This window comes from Notolepis coatsorum (assembly GCF_963971535.1).
Source record: "Notolepis coatsorum genome assembly, chromosome: 6".
NCBI classification, from domain to species: domain Eukaryota; kingdom Metazoa; phylum Chordata; class Actinopteri; order Aulopiformes; family Paralepididae; genus Notolepis; species Notolepis coatsorum.
This window is the reverse complement of record NC_140170.1, coordinates 30,904,471-30,924,346: the sequence shown is the minus strand read 5'-3', so window position 1 is coordinate 30,924,346 and position 19,876 is coordinate 30,904,471. Positions and strand designations below refer to the sequence as shown.

The 19,876-nt window shown below is 46.7% G+C and overlaps 1 protein-coding gene across 1 annotated transcript in view; it reads left to right on the top strand.

The window, feature by feature from the left end:
* LOC311229433 (cytochrome P450 2F2-like) overlaps positions 1–19,876 on the top strand; it is a gene marked incomplete at both ends in the record, with an annotated part of 105,731 nt that overhangs the window by 53,969 nt on the left and 31,886 nt on the right. The window contains one exon of the mRNA XM_084315516.1: positions 9,044–9,196. Within this exon, the coding sequence (XP_084171642.1) occupies positions 9,044–9,196 (153 nt within the window). The remainder of the gene's footprint in view (positions 1–9,043; positions 9,197–19,876) is intronic.

The following is a 19,876-nucleotide window of genomic DNA, read 5'->3' as shown; positions in this document are numbered from 1 at the left end:
GCATTACTCCCAAGACACAATACAAGTCAAGAACGCATCACCAGATCAATCTCACATGCACTCTTTCCACTACCGGCTTACAAAATAATTATGGACTAAGAACAATTTTCCACACAAACACCAAAATTTGGAACGAGATCCCATTCCACATCAGAGCAATAACCTCCATCTCACTCTTCAAACAGGCCTACAAACAACAGCTGATGCTAGAACACATCTGTAATCACTGATCCAACTATTTCCTATACGTCTTAATCTTGTTGATACTGTCGCTTTTGTATTGACTGCTATGACTGCATGTTTGTCCTTGCTGTCCACAATGACTACAATGCAATGTCTTTGTCAGGATTTTATGATTGTATGTAGTGCAACTGCCTATTTGTTATATATTTTAATGCAAAAAAAGTGTCCTCTGTTCTTTAATTTCAGCATTGTCTATCGCAGAACACATTCCATTGTGGGCCGAGTGTCTGCTTGGTTTCATTCCAGCCTTGCCGACACACCAGCTGATGATTTCACTAATTGGCTCACCTCTTCAACTAACTCACCTGGTGCAATGTGTAGTTAAAATTAAAACTTGGCCCACGATGGAATGAGTTTGAGTTTGGTCTATCCCTTGGTCTATCCCTTTAAAAAAAAATTATTTTTACTTTTTAGTACTTAAGTACATTTAAAAGTAGGACTTTTTTTTATTTTTACTCAACTGAGTTTTTAGCCAGATACTTTGACTTTTACTTGAGTCAGATTTTGAGACGGTACCCATTCTTTCACTTAAGTATAATTTCTGGGTACTTTTTACACCCCTCTTTCAAGTAGTGGACTGTTAGGCTACACAGTAAGCGTAGGAAGACACTTTAAGATAGTGCCAGTGACCACTTTCATTATTGATCGAAAAATGCATGGATATAACTGGACGTGACAGTTTTGACTTGGCTCTGACAGAACCCTACATGTTTCTGCAGGAGTCATCCTGGTGGACTTGGCTCTGACAGAACCCTACATGTTTCTGCAGGAGTCATCCTGGTGGACTTGGCTCTGACAGAACCCTACATGTTTCTGCAGGAGTCATCCTGGTGGACTTGGCTCTGACAGAACCCTACATGTTTCTGCAGGAGTCATCCTGGTGGACTTGGCTCTGACAGAACCCTACATGTTTGTTTCTGCAGGAGTCATCCTGGTGGACTTGGCTCTGACAGAACCCTACATGTTTGTTTCTGCAGGAGTCATCCTGGTGGACTTGGCTCTGACAGAACCCTACATGTTTGTTTCTGCAGGAGTCATCCTGGTGGACTTGGCTCTGACAGAACCCTACATGTTTCTGCAGGAGTCATCCTGGTGGACTTGGCTCTGACAGAACCCTACATGTTTGTTTCTGCAGGAGTCATCCTGGTGGACATGGCTCTGACAGAACCCTACATGTTTGTTTCTGCAGGAGTCGTCCTGGTGGACTTGGCTCTGACAGAACCCTACATGTTTGTTTCTGCAGGAGTCATCCTGGTGGACTTGGCTCTGACAGAATCCTACATGTTTCTGCAGGAGTCATCCTGGTGGACTTGGCTCTGACAGAACCCTACAAGTTTCTGCAGGAGTCATCCTGGTGGACTTGGCTCTGACAGAACCCTACATGTTTCTGCAGGAGTCATCCTGGTGGACTTGGCTCTGACAGAACCCTACATGTTTCTGCAGGAGTCATCCTGGTGGACTTGGCTCTGACAGAACCCTACATGTTTGTTTCTGCAGGAGTCAGTCTGGTGGACTTGGCTCTGACAGAACCCTACATGTTTGTTTCTGCAGGAGTCATCCTGGTGGACTTGGCTCTGACAAGAACCCTACATGTTTCTGCAGGAGTCGTCCTGGTGGACTTGGCTCTGACAGAACCCTACATGTTTCTGCAGGAGTCGTCCTGGTGGACTTGGCTCTGACAGAACCCTACATGTTTCTGCAGGAGTCATCCTGGTGGACTTGGCTCTGACAGAACCCTACATGTTTCTGCAGGAGTCGTCCTGGTGGACTTGGCTCTGACAGAACCCTACATGTTTGTTTCTGCAGGAGTCATCCTGGTGGACTTGGCTCTGACAGAACCCTACATGTTTCTGCAGGAGTCATCCTGGTGGACTTGGCTCTGACAGAACCCTACATGTTTGTTTCTGCAGGAGTCATCCTGGTGGACTTGGCTCTGACAGAACCCTGCATGTTTCTGCAGGAGTCGTCCTGGTGGACTTGGCTCTGACAGAACCCTACATGTTTCTGCAGGAGTCATCCTGGTGGACTTGGCTCTGACAGAACCCTACATGTTTCTGCAGGAGTCGTCCTGGTGGACTTGGCTCTGACAGAACCCTACATGTTTCTGCAGGAGTCGTCCTGGTGGACTTGGCTCTGACAGAACCCTACATGTTTCTGCAGGAGTCATCCTGGTGGACTTGGCTCTGACAGAACCCTACAAGTTTCTGCAGGAGTCATCCTGGTGGACTTGGCTCTGACAGAACCCTACATGTTTCTGCAGGAGTCATCCTGGTGGACTTGGCTCTGACAGAACCCTACATGTTTCTGCAGGAGTCATCCTGGTGGACTTGGCTCTGACAGAACCCTACATGTTTGTTTCTGCAGGAGTCAGTCTGGTGGACTTGGCTCTGACAGAACCCTACATGTTTGTTTCTGCAGGAGTCATCCTGGTGGACTTGGCTCTGACAAGAACCCTACATGTTTCTGCAGGAGTCGTCCTGGTGGACTTGGCTCTGACAGAACCCTACATGTTTCTGCAGGAGTCGTCCTGGTGGACTTGGCTCTGACAGAACCCTACATGTTTCTGCAGGAGTCATCCTGGTGGACTTGGCTCTGACAGAACCCTACATGTTTCTGCAGGAGTCGTCCTGGTGGACTTGGCTCTGACAGAACCCTACATGTTTGTTTCTGCAGGAGTCATCCTGGTGGACTTGGCTCTGACAGAACCCTACATGTTTCTGCAGGAGTCATCCTGGTGGACTTGGCTCTGACAGAACCCTACATGTTTGTTTCTGCAGGAGTCATCCTGGTGGACTTGGCTCTGACAGAACCCTGCATGTTTCTGCAGGAGTCGTCCTGGTGGACTTGGCTCTGACAGAACCCTACATGTTTCTGCAGGAGTCATCCTGGTGGACTTGGCTCTGACAGAACCCTACATGTTTCTGCAGGAGTCGTCCTGGTGGACTTGGCTCTGACAGAACCCTACATGTTTCTGCAGGAGTCGTCCTGGTGGACTTGGCTCTGACAGAACCCTACATGTTTCTGCAGGAGTCATCCTGGTGGACTTGGCTCTGACAGAACCCTACATGTTTGTTTCTGCAGGAGTCATCCTGGTGGACTTGGCTCTGACAGAACCCTGTTACAGGCTGGGCTACAGCTCCGCCTTGTGGGCGTGCTGGGCCGGTGCCTGTATGATATATGACGTGTCTCACTTCATGGGGAAGGTGTGGTTTGTTTACTTGTTGCTTGGCAATACACGGCATTAAGAACCAGCGCGACTCGACTCTTTTATTGTACAGCTACACTTACAAACATGGTGTCAGAAGTGGAACTAGGAGGACCCAAAGAGGATTTATATACGGCCCGAAACAGCTGTTTGCAATAACAGCGGACGTTTATGTGTTGTTTGGTTGAGAGTTTGTGGCGACAATGGCATCCAGCATTCCGCCTCCGGAGCCAATGAAAATGACGGGAGACATTCACGGCAACTGGGTGAGCTTTCAAGCAGAGTTCGAGGACTATCTGCTTGCGACCGGGCTCAGCGAGAAGGAAAAGCCAGTACAGGCGGCGGCGCTCAGACGGTTAATGGGGAATGACTGTCGTCATATTTATAAACACAACCTGGGACTCACCGTGGAGCAACAAAAAGATGTGGGGGCTATTCTGACAGCACTGCAGCAATACTTCACACCGGCTAAGAACGTAATATTCGAGAGGTACGTTTTTGGCAACTTGAAACAGGAGGATGGAGAGCTGTTTGGTGCTTTTGTTACAAGACTGAGAGAAAAGGCTGCCTCTTGTGAATATGGAGCTATTAAAGATGAACTCATAAGAGACAGTATTGTCCTAGGGATAACTGATGAGGGCGCTAGACGGTGCTTATTAAGAGAAAAGGACCTTAAATTGGATCAGGCCATCATTATTTGTCGAGCAGCTGAGGTCATGGACAGTAGGTTAAAGACCATGTCTCTGGGCAGCGGCAGCTCCGGGCCTGGGGACAGCGTTAACGCCACACAAGGGCAGCGATATGGACGGAGGCCTGCCAGCAGGCCATCCGAGGCCAACACATCGGCACAGCCACAGAACATGAGAGACACTGGTGAATGCAAGTACTGTGGCACACGGCACAAACGTGGGCGTGACCAGTGCCCCGCCTTTGGTAAATCATGCCGTTCATGTGGCACGGCTAACCATTTTGCAAAAGTTTGCATGAAAAGAGGCCAGCAGGCTCGCCAGTTAAATGCTGTGGATGACCCATGGCCAGGGGAACGGGAGGATAGCGACCGGGAGGAGAGAGACGTGTACACAGTAGAGAGCGTGGGGGCTGTGAACACTCAAGGTAAAAAGTGGTTTGTCAACCTACCACTGCAAAAAGGCCTCCAGAGGTGCCAGCTCGACTCGGGAGCCACATGCAATGTGATGAGCATCAAGGACAAGTCAAGACTGGCACCTAGAACACCCCTTCAGAAGAGCTTCATCAAACTGAAACTTTACAACAGTGAGTGGATGAGCTCGTTCGGGGTGTACAGCACACAATGCGTCATTAGGCACAGACTGGACTTTGAAGTTGTACATACTGGCCAGAGGCCCTTGCTTTCGGGGGAGACATGTGAGAGGCTTGGTCTGATACGCTTCACCATTCCTGAGGAGCTGAATAAAGTGGAGCACTGCAGGAAGGTGTCACTGACCAAAGAGTGGCTCGTCAGCACCTACCATGATGTGTTCACCAGCCCTGTTGAGTCTCTGCTTGGTGATATTCACTTTGAGCTGGACAGCACGGTGGCGCCGGTGCAGTGTGCTCCCAGGAACGTTCCAGTGGCCCTGAAGGCAGCTGTTAAAGCACAGCTGGATAAATATGAAGAAGATGGGCACTTGACCACAGTCACTCGACCCACGGACTGGATTAGCAATCTGGTCATAGTGAAAAGGCCAGACAAATTGAGACTGTGTATAGACCCAAAGCCCCTTAACCGAGCTCTGAAACGGTCCCATTACCTGATGCCCACTTTGGATGACGTGCTGTATAAGCTGCCAAAGGCACGTATATTCACGCTGGTGGATGCACGGGATGCATTTTTACAGTGCCGTTTGGACGAAGAGAGCAGCCTGATGACAACGTTCTGGACACCGTGGGGTAGGAAACGTTGGCTAAAACTCCCTTTCGGTGTGTCAGTGGCTCCAGAGCTGTACCAAAGAAAGCAGCATGAGCTGCTGGCTGGCTTGACGGGGATTGAGCCCATAGCTGATGATATCCTCATAGTGGGCTGTGGGGACACAGAGGATGAGGCCAACCACGACCATGACACGAACCTCATCGCTCTGATGGACAGATGCAGAGAGGTAAAGCTGAGACTGGGCCTGAAAAAGCTGCAGTTTCGACTGAAGGAGGTCCGCTTCCACGGCCACATACTGTCCGCAGAGGGCCTCAAGGTTGACCCTGACAAGGTCAGGGCGGTTCTGGACATGCCAAACCCCACAGACGCAAAAGGGGTCCAGCGATGTGTTGGGTTTGTGAACTACCTGTCGAGATTCATGCCACGCTTGTCAGCGGTATGTGAGCCTCTGAGGAGACTGCTCGACAAAGATGTGATGTGGCACTGGCTGCCCAAACATGAGGCTGCCATGAAGGAAATCAAGGCTCTGATCACGGCGGTGCCAGTCCTAAGGTACTATGACGTCCACAAGCCGGTCACCGTACAGAGCGACTCCAGTCAGACGGGTCTGGGCTGCTGCTTGCTTCAGGGGGGTCAGCCTGTCGCATTTGCCTCTCGTGCATTGACCCAAACGGAGCAAAATTATGCACAAATAGAAAAGGAGTGTCTAAGCATCGTATTCGCCTGTCAACGCTTCCACTACTACCTATATGGGCGGGGTGATGTGACTGCAGAGACCGACCACCGCCCGTTGGTGTCCATCTTCACTAAGCCTCTCCTCAGTGCGCCAAAGCGCCTTCAGAGCATGCTCCTCACACTGCAGAACTACTCCCTGGCGGTGGTGTACAAGCCAGGCCCCGAAATGTACATAAGTGACACACTCAGCAGAGCCACCACCCCACCACAGAGAACAGATACAGACGGGAAATGGTCTGCAGCATGCGGCAGGAGCAGTGGGACACGGCCGCCATTCGGCAGGCGGACTATCTGAATGTCAGCAGCCAACGTCTGGCACAGATTCGAACACACACTGAGGAGGATGTGTGTCTGCAAACACTCAAGTCAGTCGTGCTGAAGGGATGGCCAGACCACAAAGAGGAGACCCCTTTAGCCGTCCGGGACTATTGGGCCATCAGGGACGAGATAAGTGCACAGGATGGCGTGCTCTACAGGAGTCAGCGCATCATAATTCCGAAAGCTATGCGTCCGGAAATGCTGAGACGGATCCACTACAACCATGTGGGGGCCGAGGCGTGCTACAGACAGGCTTGTGATACACTGTACTGGCCCGGTATGCAAGGGGAAGTCAAAGATTACGTACAGCAGTGCTCCGTGTGCAATGAGTATGCACACGAACAACAGAAAGAGACTATGATGTCACACCCGCTCCCCACACGGCCCTGGCAGCTGGTAAGCATGGACCTGTACAGCTATGCAGCACAGAACTTTCTTCTCGTGGTGGACCACTATTCGGACTTCTGGGAGGTCGACTTGCTCCCTGACCTGTCAGCGGACACCACGATCCGACGATGCAAGGCACAGTTTGCTCGCCACAGGGTCCCAGACAGGGCCATTTCTGATGGTGGGGGCCAGTTTGCCGGTGGGGAGTTCCGGGCGTTTGCGAGGGAGTGGGGCTTTGAGCACGTTATGTCCTCACTGAGGCACCCGAAGGCTAACGGCAACCAGCGCGACTCGACTCTTTTATTGTACAGCTACACTTACAAACAAACCCTACATGTTTGTTTCTGCAGGAGTCATCCTGGTGGACTTGGCTCTGACAGAACCCTACATGTTTCTGCAGGAGTCATCCTGGTGGACTTGGCTCTGACAGAACCCTACATGTTTCTGCAGGAGTCATCCTGGTGGACTTGGCTCTGACAGAACCCTACATGTTTCTGCAGGAGTCATCCTGGTGGACTTGGCTCTGACAGAACCCTACATGTTTCTGCAGGAGTCGTCCTGGTGGACTTGGCTCTGACAGAACCCTACATGTTTCTGCAGGAGTCATCCTGGTGGACTTGGCTCTGACAGAACCCTACATGTTTCTGCAGGAGTCATCCTGGTGGACTTGGCTCTGACAGAACCCTACATGTTTCTGCAGGAGTCATCCTGGTGGACTTGGCTCTGACAGAACCATACATGTTTCTGCAGGAGTCGTCCTGGTGGACTTGGCTCTGACAGAACCCTACATGTTTGTTTCTGCAGGAGTCATCCTGATGGACTTGGCTCTGACAGAACCCTACATGTTTCTGCAGGAGTCATCCTGGTGGACTTGGCTCTGACAGAACCCTACATGTTTCTACAGGAGTCATCCTGGTGGACTTGGCTCTGACAGAACCCTACATGTTTGTTTCTGCAGGAGTCGTCCTGGTGGACTTGGCTCTGACAGAACCCTACATGTTTCTGCAGGAGTCATCCTGGTGGACTTGGCTCTGACAGAACCCTACATGTTTCTGCAGGAGTCATCCTGGTGGACTTGGCTCTGACAGAACCCTACATGTTTCTGCAGGAGTCATCCTGGTGGACTTGGCTCTGACAGAACCCTACATGTTTCTGCAGGAGTCATCCTGGTGGACTTGGCTCTGACAGAACCCTACATGTTTCTGCAGGAGTCGTCCTGGTGGACTTGGCTCTGACAGAACCCTACATGTTTCTACAGGAGTCATCCTGGTGGACTTGGCTCTGACAGAACCCTACATGTTTGTTTCTGCAGGAGTCGTCCTGGTGGACTTGGCTCTGACAGAACCCTACATGTTTCTGCAGGAGTCATCCTGGTGGACTTGGCTCTGACAGAACCCTACATGGTTCTACAGGAGTCATCCTGGTGGACTTGGCTCTGACAGAACCCTACATGTTTCTGCAGGAGTCATCCTGGTAGACTTGGCTCTGACAGAACCCTACATGTTTCTACAGGAGTCATCCTGGTGGACTTGGCTCTGACAGAACCCTACATGTTTCTGCAGGAGTCATCCTGGTGGACTTGGCTCTGACAGAACCCTACATGTTTCTGCACGAGTCATCCTGGTGGACTTGGCTCTGACAGAACCCTACATGTTTCTGCAGGAGTCAGTCTGGTGGACTTGGCTCTGACAGAACCCTACATGTTTGTTTCTGCAGGAGTCATCCTGGTGGACTTGGTTCTGACAGAACCCTACATGTTTCTGCAGGAGACGTCCTGGTGGACTTGGCTCTGACAGAACCCTACATGTTTCTGCAGGAGTCATCCTGGTGGACTTGGCTCTGACAGAACCCTACATGTTTCTGCAGGAGTCATCCTGGTGGACTTGGCTCTGACAGAACCCTACATGTTTCTGCAGGAGTCATCCTGGTGGACTTGGCTCTGACAGAACCCTACATGTTTCTGCAGGAGTCATCCTTGTGGACTTGGCTCTGACAGAACCCTACATGTTTCTGCAGGAGTCATCCTGGTGGACTTGGCTCTGACAGAACCCTACATGTTTCTGCAGGAGTCATCCTTGTGGACTTGGCTCTGACAGAACCCTACATGTTTCTGCAGGAGTCATCCTGGTGGACTTGGCTCTGACAGAACCCTACATGTTTCTGCAGGAGTCATCCTGGTGGACTTGGCTCTGACAGAACCCTACATGTTTCTGCAGGAGTCATTCTGGTGGACTACGGCTCTGACAGAACCCTACATGTTTCTGCAGGAGTCATCCTGGTGGACTACGGCTCCGGCTGGAGAGAGCACCGCCGCTTCGCTCTGATGACGCTGAGGAACTTCGGTCTGGGGAAGGAGTCCATGGAGCAGAGGATTCTGGGAGAGACAGAACACATCATGAAGCCACTGGAGGAGAGCATCGGTACGTCAGCTACACAAATACTCACACTACACACTCCACTACAGTCTACACACTACATACTACACACTACACAATACACTCTACACACTACATACTACACACTACACAATACACACTACACACTACACTCTACACTCTACACACTACACACTACACTCTACACACTACACACTACACTCTACACACTACACTCTACACACTACACACTACACTCTACACACTACACACTACACACTACACTCTACACACTACACACTACACTCTACACACTACACTCTACACACTACACACTACACACTACACTCTACACACTACACACTACACACTACACTCTACACACTACACACTACACTCTACACACTACACTCTACACACTACACACTACACACTACACTCTACACTCTACACACTACACACTACACTCTACACACTACACACTACACTCTACACACTACACACTACACTCTACACACTACACACTACACTCTACACACTACACTCTACACACTACACACTACACACTACACACTACACACTACACTCTACACACTACACTCTACACACTACACACTACACTCTACACACTACACTCTACACACTACACTCTACACACTACACACTACACACTACACACTACACACTACACACTACACACTACACTCTACACACTACACACTACACACTACACTCTACACACTACACACTACACACTACACTCTACACACTACACTCTACACACTACACTCTACACACTACACACTACACTCTACACACTACACACTACACACTACACACTACACTCTACACACTACACACTACACACTACACACTTCACACTACACACACACTCTACACACTCATTTCTGAACAGATCTTTATGAAAGCCATAACATTTTTGGAAATACTACTTCTGCATATTGCAACTACTACAGTAACAAGTTTGTCTACAACTCAAGTTCAGACCTATGTTACTCTATTTCTATTAGCACTAAAAGTGAATTTTCTTTATTGTATCAGAAACTTTAGAATGTTATTGTGGTGACAATTCTTCAGGTAGATGACGGTCAAAGATGTTATATGAAGTACCCTTATGCGAAAATGAGTCTCAAACTACTTCTTAATTTCAAAGTTTTATTACAAAAAAATGCAATTAAATTCACAGAAAATGTGAAGTCCCAAACTGGCTTCGGCCTCTGTCTCAGTAAAAAAGTCACACCTAGATGTAACTCTTCTTCAGCATGCAGGAGCCGTGGTCAGTGGAACCAGTCAGTCTGTGGATTCAGGTGGAAGAAAATGCATCTGCATTCCTCCTATATACCCTAGCCTATGTGAAACTCCACCTTTCCTTCCCTTACCCAAAATGATTGGCGTAATCCATATCACTTCCGGATTCTGCTATCCACTCAGAATTCTAAATGGCTTAAAACATTTGACATATCATTACATTTTCTTCCAAGCCCACCCCTGTCCTAAATTATAAGGGGTCCCCTTCCTTCGGCCTGAATCTCCAAGGGCCTGGTGAATTGCCATGTGGCTTTTTTCACAAGATGGCTCCGGCCATCTGTTTCCTTGGTGGTTTCCACCTGTTATTTCACAAAATGGCTGACACTAACCTTAACCATTAACTTTAACTTATACTATCAAAGCCTCTTAATTGTTCATTCAAGGCCAACCACGACTATAGTCGGGTTATCTCGCCAACCGTTAAGCGCCAAAACCCGAGGATAGTCAGGTTTTCGATCGTTTTCATTGTTTTTTTTTTTATTCAATTTTAATATCCTATACACTCTCATGGACCTCAGTGTTCCCATTGGAACTCTTTCTGAGACCCCGGGAGTGCAATACCGGCCGAATCCTGCTAGGTGGCAGTATCGCCTACCCTTTGAAACCTTATTTCACACTGTGTGTTGCATTGTATATGGTCCGGGCAGAGAATTTAGACCAAGCCAAGTGAATCGCTTCATCCAAGCACTTTGAAACGCATTCAGCACACTTGAGGCATATGTTGTGCCAGTTCATGTCAGGGACCCGATGGACATCAATACTGGAAATTGCAATTGCTTTTTGGGATACCTCCTAGTAAAGGTAAGGACTCATATGACATCAATCCTACTTTGATCCAACAATGATTTCACATCGATCGCAATGATCATATGTCACGTACTCCAAAACGTATGCCGTTGCTGACTATCAGAGCATAAAAAAATGACCCCCCCCCTCCCCATTCATGATGAAACATAATACCTATTATATACCTTTGATTTGGAAATAGTAACGTGTCCAGGCAAGCAACGCGAACGCCTTTAGCAAAATTCACATAGCGCTCCATAACGCAGCTTCCAGGAATTAGCCAGGATCACTCTGAAACTATACAATATTCACCACGGGATTACATGCGAATGTATACATGAAAAAATTAACTCTTTTTTACATGTTGGATGAGAGATAGTGACTGTCAAATGAGCCATAGTATTGTCTCCATAGCTATAATATAGAATATAGATATAGCTCTGCAAACATTGTGACGCACAGTGAAAATCCTGCAGGAGGGGGGGGGGGGGTAGGGTGGGGGGGGGGTAGGGTGGGAGGGCCTTATACTGCTCTCTCGACAGCTGGTCTTATCTTCTTCTCTGATTTATGTCCTTGAGTCAACTCTTCGGAAAGGAGAAAATGCTTTCTGAGTAAAAAAGAAATGCACCGAATTAAATACGGTTTTGAGCAGTGTGAATTTTCACCACCCCATCCAAAATGACTGCAGACCATCGTTGTTCCTCTGTGTGGGACACAGCAAGTGTTTTATGCAGTTCAAGGTGGCAGGCCTCAATCTTGGCCAGTTTTAGAGCCAAGATCTGAATGCCATCCAAAATCTTCTTATGGCAAATCCAGCCCCAGACCGCAATCGCTCCAAATCCGAGCAGCATGAATGCAAAAATCCAGATGTCCTCAGCGTCCTCAATTTCGATGGGGTAAATGCATGAACTTCTCCAAGCGCCCCAGAAGTCAATGGTGAAGCCCGATTGGAATGTCGCGAGTGGGCATAGAGGATCAGCCTCATTCTGCTTCCTCAACGAAAATATGCGATCCACAGCAGAAAGTGATCAGCTTAGTAGATCCATATCGAGTAGGTTTGAGTAGAGTCTGAGTTTGAGTAAGTCTGAGTAGAGTAGAGTCCGACACGGCACGAAACACAGAGCGCAGATAGCAGTTTGAAGAGGGGGAGAGGAGCAGAGGAGGAATGCGACTTGTCTCGAGGAGAGTCAGGAAGGAAGAAACCGACCTTAACTGACCGTTCTCTCAATGTGCTCAATAGAATTACCTGATAAGTCCTTATGACCAGATTAAAATATACCACATTATCTTTCAAAAGAGACCAGGCTCATGCATGTGCTATAAGTATAAAGTATAGTATTTTGGTTTGCAAAAAGAGTATGCAGTCCTCAAGTTTGGCAGTTTTGGGGGCGCCAGTTAGGGGAACATCATTCAAATATTTTTATTTCCATGGCCTAGGAAAGTTCAATCAATATTTGTGAACATGTGCTACTCTCTCCCAAAGCAAGGAACCAGAGAAGTAAGACTTGTGATGTCATCAAGTAGAAGTATGATATTTAGTCTAAACCCCAGACATTAATGGAAGTCAATGAGGAGCCTGACACCTGGGAGGAATGGTGCTGTTGACAGCAGGCGACAGGCACAGCAGTGGTTGCTAGTTTACTTGTACAGTAGCTGACTTTACATAGAGGTAAGACTGCTGAAACTTGATTTAAAGTTATACTAAAGTGAAATATCCCTTTAATGCAGCAGTGTTACTGAAAGCATAAGTATTTGTTATATCTCATTACTGGCTATCGCTTCTCGCTCTGCCATTGAGATAACCTCTTATCTCCACGCACCTAGCGTGCACGCGAAACAAACAAATGCACCCACTTGCATGTGACCAAGCCACTCCCATGCGTCTCCCTATATGACGCCGGAAATGGTCACGCTCACTCATTTCGTTTCCAAACGCGGAAGTAGCAGTGCACTTCGTGAACTGGTTGTTATGAAACATAGGGAGAAATTACACAATGTTGGGTATTCGCCAGAAGTTCACCAGCCCCCGGAACCTTCTCGGCACATCCTAACAGCGCAGCGGTCCTGTCCTGGGTTTTCCTCGTCTCGTGACAGCGGACCGAGGGACGTCGCACGACGGTTAGCAGTCGAGCTAAGTCGTGCACAGGTAGGGCCTGCGCTATCAGGCATTGATACTAGCATGGGTAATACTGCTCGTTGTCCCGTGAGACAACCAAGTGATGTATTGGCGCGGGGGGCGGGATATTTGGGAAAACATGACTCTCTTTTGGATGTTTTCCAAGTATCCTAGCGCGCAGCTAATGCTAGTGCTACAATGTTGGGGCGCCGTTCCCATGTACCCCGCCGAGGGCTGTCTTTACTGTCTTCCCTCCTCTTAACCATTCATGCTGACGGTCAATCGGTGTCTAATGTTGGGGGTTTAACGGGGGCTTATTTACCATTTACATGGGTGGATGGGCTGAGGCTCAGGGCAGGTGTGCTTTTTGTGAATCTATGAATTGGAAATGGGGGTCCCTGATGTGGACAGGACTAACATTTTCTCTGGTCTGCATTCCCTTTAACAATTGTGTGTATTGGGCTAGCCCATTCTGCAATATGTTAATAGAGTTTTCGTTCATTCATTCATTTATCCCTTTATGGGTGCACACCGCAGTGGAGGTTGTTGCATGACTACTAGTGAGGCAGTGCTTCACTAGTAGTAGACTTTGGTCTGCAGCCACCACTGGTGTTCTGTGCTTAGTGAAGCAGGTGGCATCAGTCCTTTGCCCTGACATGGTGGAACGGTGTCCCGCCCGGCCTACGCCATGAGGCGAGTCGGCCCGGCAGGTGGCTGGTGGGCTGATGAAGCCTATACCGCCGCGGTACATAATTTAGCAGCGACTGGCAACATTGCTCAATTGGCTGTTTTTCTGTCAAAAATGGTGTAGGATGGTGGGGCCTTAGGGCCAGCCGACGTCAAAACCATCACGCAAGGTTTTGAGGTTATTCAGCTTTTGACCCAGCCGCAAGCTATAACCGCAGGGAGGGCTAGGATGCTCTCAACGGTTGTTCACAGGCATCTTTGGTTGGAGCAATCTTCCCTTGAGGAGGGGAGAGGTCCTCCTCAGGGCTCCCCTCTCCGTGGGTGGACCTTGGTCTGTCCACGGAGGCGTGGGCGGTATTTGCCCTGGGCCCCACGCTGCCCCACACCTCGCAGCCAGAGGTGAGAGCAAGGCCTCGCCAGCGGCTGCTGCGAGGCCCCCGGCCAGCGGCCATGTTTCCCCCACCTGAGATACCCTGGACACAAAGAAAACAGGTGATCACAAGGCTGACAGCCTCAGCGGCCCGAGGGATTGGCTATATTAGATGGGCACGCCCTAAAAAAACGTTGCCATCTAGCTGTGTCTAGCATGCTCTCTGGTTACTCCCCCCCGCTACACTACAGGACACAGGGCTCTGATTTGTTCCCTTTGGCTGCGGGCTGCGTTCTTCCAGTGAAGAGCAAGCGGCCCCACATTTAGCTTCTCATGGAGACAGGGGCTGACACCCACTTGCTAGCTAGGCCTGGGTCTGTCTATGAGAATTCTGTGCTGTCAAGCGGCTCCCACACCACACGTCCTGCGTCTGTGTTTGGTGAGCCTGGTGTTGTATCTGTCGAGGAAGCAGGGTTCCCTTTATCTAAAAAAATTTGTCAGAGGGGGAACTCTAGGCCCAGGAGGTCGCGGCGTGGGTTCCCCCCAGCCCCGCCCTCGCCAGGCCGGGTATTACGTTAGTGCCTCCCTCGGCTGGACTTCTCCCGCGGTGGTCGAGTCAGGGTGCGATATCCCGGCTCCACGAGACACCCTGCTTGCGCGGTTGGCGAGACCAGGGTTGACAACGCACAGCGGGAGGGACCGGGCCACCTATCTACGATTCCTAGCGGACCAGCGGCGGTTGTCGGTGGGGGCGCTTTGGAATTTTACCACGTATGGCTGCAGTGGTAGCCGTATGTCGGTGTGGATGGAGAGAACGCAAGCGTGGCGCTTGTGTTACAGTTTACACACCCCCGCCCTCCGTTTTTGGGTTTGGTACAGACTCTATTATCAGAGTCCGCGGCAGTGACAGCCCTGGCCGAGGAGATTCGTTCTCTGGCGGCGAAGCAGGCCGTCGTCGTGGTCCCATGGGAGGACGCGATGAACTGCGTTTCCTCCCGATATTCTCTGGTGCCCGAGAAATCGGGGGGGGGGGGGGTGTCAGACCCATACTGGACCTGTCCCATGGAAGGTTCAGAATGTTGACCGTCACCCACCTGTTAAGCGCTGTCAGGTGGGGGACTGGTTCACCTCCATAGACCTGTAGGATGCGTATTCACATCCCGATCTTCCCTCCTAGGACATACCTACGCTTCCTTTCAGGGCTTAGCGTACGGCAGTGGAGGCTGGTGACCAAATTTTTAGGTGAAGCACAAATTATTATATTATATTATATATTAAATAATATTTTTAAAACATCCCCCACTGTGTGTCAGTGGTCAGTGGACACAGATGAAAACATAATATTAATATACACTATATATTAATATTAATACCAACACCAATCAATCAATTAATTAATATTAATATTATTATCAATATACATACTAAAGCCTGTTCCACCCCAGGTGAAAATCCGCATAAAATGTATACCTAGGTAAATGGAATATTGCTCCACTTTTACAAGGGCTATTTGCATATTCTTGGTATCTAGGTACATCTATGGACCTGAGTGAATATATTCACAGTGTCAGAAATATTGTGTCTATTACTAGGCTTGCTTAAATTGTGATGAAACAAAGGAAAATATGAATTATGATTTTTTTTGCATCTTTGACAGTGAATAACACCATGATAATAATGACCAAACTTAAAAAACGACCACTGACCTCGTTCAGTACCCTCTTGAGATCATGTGTACAAAAAATCGAAGAAAATTAATAAAGGGAAGATGATCAAACCGAAGGTTCTGTATATACAGTACTGAATTCTCCCATCCGGACCAATGCAATTTGAAATATTATTATAGAATATAGAATATATACTTATACATTACCTTATTATAGCCAATTCGCACATTTATATATATATATATACATATAGTATCTTTCAAATGCCAGAGTTCAATTTGGATTTAGTATCACCAGGCGTGCATAATAACAGATACTGATATCTACTGTAATCGACTGTACTTTTTTATTTCCCCCACAGTGTAACCGTTTTGAAACTAATTTCAGATCTAATTGCTAACAATCGTGAGGAGAAACTGACTGCGTTTCAATATTTGTCAAAAACGTTACTGTTGTGTAAACCTCGTACTCTTTGGTTCACATATAATAACGAGACGGAGAGCGTGTGTTCACGTTGACTGTTTACTAGCTTTCCACACCAGGAAGTACTGTGCCACATATATACCTGTCCGTGTAGCAACACGAGCCAATACCTTACATGACATCTTCCCCTTTTAGTAAGAAACATCTCCCCGTCCCTTAACACTTTAACTGCCACACACGAGATATCTCGGGTTTATTTTTATGTGGTTGAAAGCCACTCACGAGATTTTTTTTTTTTTTTTTTTAGCGATCTGAAATCATATTGCATCACGCGAGCCTACCCGAGTATACACGAGCACCGCCGGAGATTATATGTGGAAAAAAGCGCCCCCTATCGTCTTTCAGATGACATAAGGGATTTTGGAATGGACTCAATGAAAATGGATGGGGAAAAAAATCCGGTACTCCACATTTTCCAGTCCACTGATCCAGCCGGGGTTACCACAGTTCATTCTGGAGACTCTGAGCCCCGCTGATCATGGAGTTCTACTGTATCGCGTTGGATCCATACACGTATCGATTTTTTCGAATGGTGATCAGGAATTGGAATATACCAGTTGGATACCATCTGATGTCAGGTAAGGACTCTATGTTATCAGTGTTAGGATAATCAGACTAATTTTGATGAAGTTATAAGCTGTTTTGTGAAATGGGCTCTTTCGGTTTCACTGTAAAAGTCCAAGAGGAAATCAACGCGGCGATTATCCGTGCGCGGCCCGAATGTGCTTGCGTGCACGTATAATATTGATCATCTAGCGTTTATTTGAAAACTATTCATAAAAAGGCAGACGAATATCAACGTTGTGGAATATTCCAGTAAAAGACGATTTTCATAGAATGGTCCAGAATGGTCTGTTTTTTATCTCAAAACGGGTGCTTTTCTAAATGCTCTGAAACGGAAACGACGCGATAAAAAACCAATCTGCCTTGACAGCACTGACTGGAAAATAGTCTTTGATAATGCGATGGGCAGATTAGATACATAGCCATAATTTAAAACATAGATTAGGCGATATTAACGTTAACATTGGCGCCGATGGTGGCATTCAGGGGGTAAAAAGCAAACCCGGCGTGGCACTCAAAGTGTTAAACAAATAATAATAATAATAATAATAATAATAATAATAATAATAATAATAATAATAATAATAATAATAATAATAATAATAATAATAATAATAATAATAATAATAATAATAATAATAATAATAATAATAATAATAATAATAATAATAATAATAATAATAATAATAATAATAATAATAATAATAATAATAATAATAATAATAATAATAATAAATCTTACACCACAATAGGCATCCAATTTGCATAACATTTTCAAACAATAAATCTTACTGAACTTATGAACACCTACAAATCACATCATCTTTACAAATCACATCATCTTCCCTTTCTCTTCCCATCTTTTTTTTTTCTCTTTTTTTCTTCTTCAGAAATTCACATTCTCCGATCACCACAATACTTCATTTACTGTTTAAAAAAAAATAATCCCAAACAGTCTTTCACATATCCAATCTAACTGGAAGATGTGACACCCTGCCAGAGAAAGTCACATAGGGCACTTTGGTGTTATCAGAATGTCTGTCATTTCTAATGTCACTGCCACATTGCTGGCTGGCATGTGTGTGTGTCTGAGTTACCTTGTTCCACAGTCGGCTCAGGTACCTCAGGTGTTGTTGTCTGTGGAGCCGGTTGTTGAAGAGTGCACAGGTGAGCACGATTTCTCGTTATTATATGTGAACCAAAGAGTACAAGGTTTACACAACATGGTGTCAGAAGTGGGATAACTTAATATAAGGAGACGAAAAAAATAAAGATGTGTCGCAGCAGGGAACGAGACGGAGAGCGTGTGTTCACGTTGACTGTTTACTAGCTTTCCACACCAGGAAGTACTGTGCCACATATATACCTGTCCGTGTAGCAACACGAGCCAATCCCTTACATGACAGTTACCTTTTGTGGCTTATTATCGCGAATCATAACAATTATTGATATGATTCATTCAGAATGCTGAACTTTGAACCACCATAGTATGTGACAGGAAGTGTAGATCGGAGAAATTACAGCGCTGGCCGACAGCTATGAATGTCCTCTACAAAACTACAATTCCCATGGTTCCAAATGTCCATTTCCGGTTCCGGCTTGGATAGACGATCGCAACTCGAAAACTTAAAACGATATAATGACACTTTGAACCTATTGCTAACGTATTGCCAACCTAACGTTTTACATTCGACATGCTTTTGTGACATGTTAGTGATGTTAATGCTTGAAAACGGTTGATTTTAAAATCGCAAATTATTTCCATCACTCATAAAAATATGCCTATATGATCATAATGTCATATAGCCACAAGCTAGCGGCAACATTCATTCATTCATTCACCACTAACACAGTGCACATGCAAATATTATCTGCAGGCTGCATTAGCAGCCAGCAGCCAAAGGGATACATTACATCCAAGCTAGCTTGATAACGTTAGTAGTTATTAGCATGGCATCCAAGCTAGAAACTGCTAGGCTGCCTGCTTATGCTTACAGTACCTGCAATAATGTTGTCATCCTCCTGGACAGATAGACTTGTTAAATCATAATATCCACATGTGTGTTGTGCTGGTCCTCAGTAAATGTCCCGCTATTAAAGTGCTAAATGTTAGATACACTAATATAGAGGTTTCGAACGTGGCTGCTCTCAATGCTCTGTTAATAAAATTTTCAATCAATCAATCCCGCGAGGGGAGAAACAGCTGTGTAGCTACAGAGCTGCAGACGTAGGAGCCATACTCTGATTGGATTTGCAAGGCTGCCAATCATTCAACCTCCGTGTATTGGATGTCAAGGGCTGTCAATCATTAAATCCTCCATTCAATGGCAAGAGTTTAACTGCACAGACCGTGCTTAGATGACATTAATAGCCTATTTTGATTGGCTATTATTTATTATTTATTTAACAATGGGTCAACATGTGCAGATATTCTGCACGAATAATTACTGCAGGCAATACTGCAGTGCAGGCCTGCTCAGAGCTGTACATTTTGGCAATTTTTGAAAAAAAAAAATGCACTGGCATTTCTTTTTACAGAGGAAAACATTTATAATAAAAAAATTATAATAATAATAAAAAATAAAAAAAATAATATATATATATATATATAGGTATATGTAAATTAATAATAATTATGAATTATGAGTGAATTTGTATTTCACGTGTTGTCATAGAGAAACCTCCACTGGCGTACGGGTACCAGAAGCTGCCGTTCGGCTACT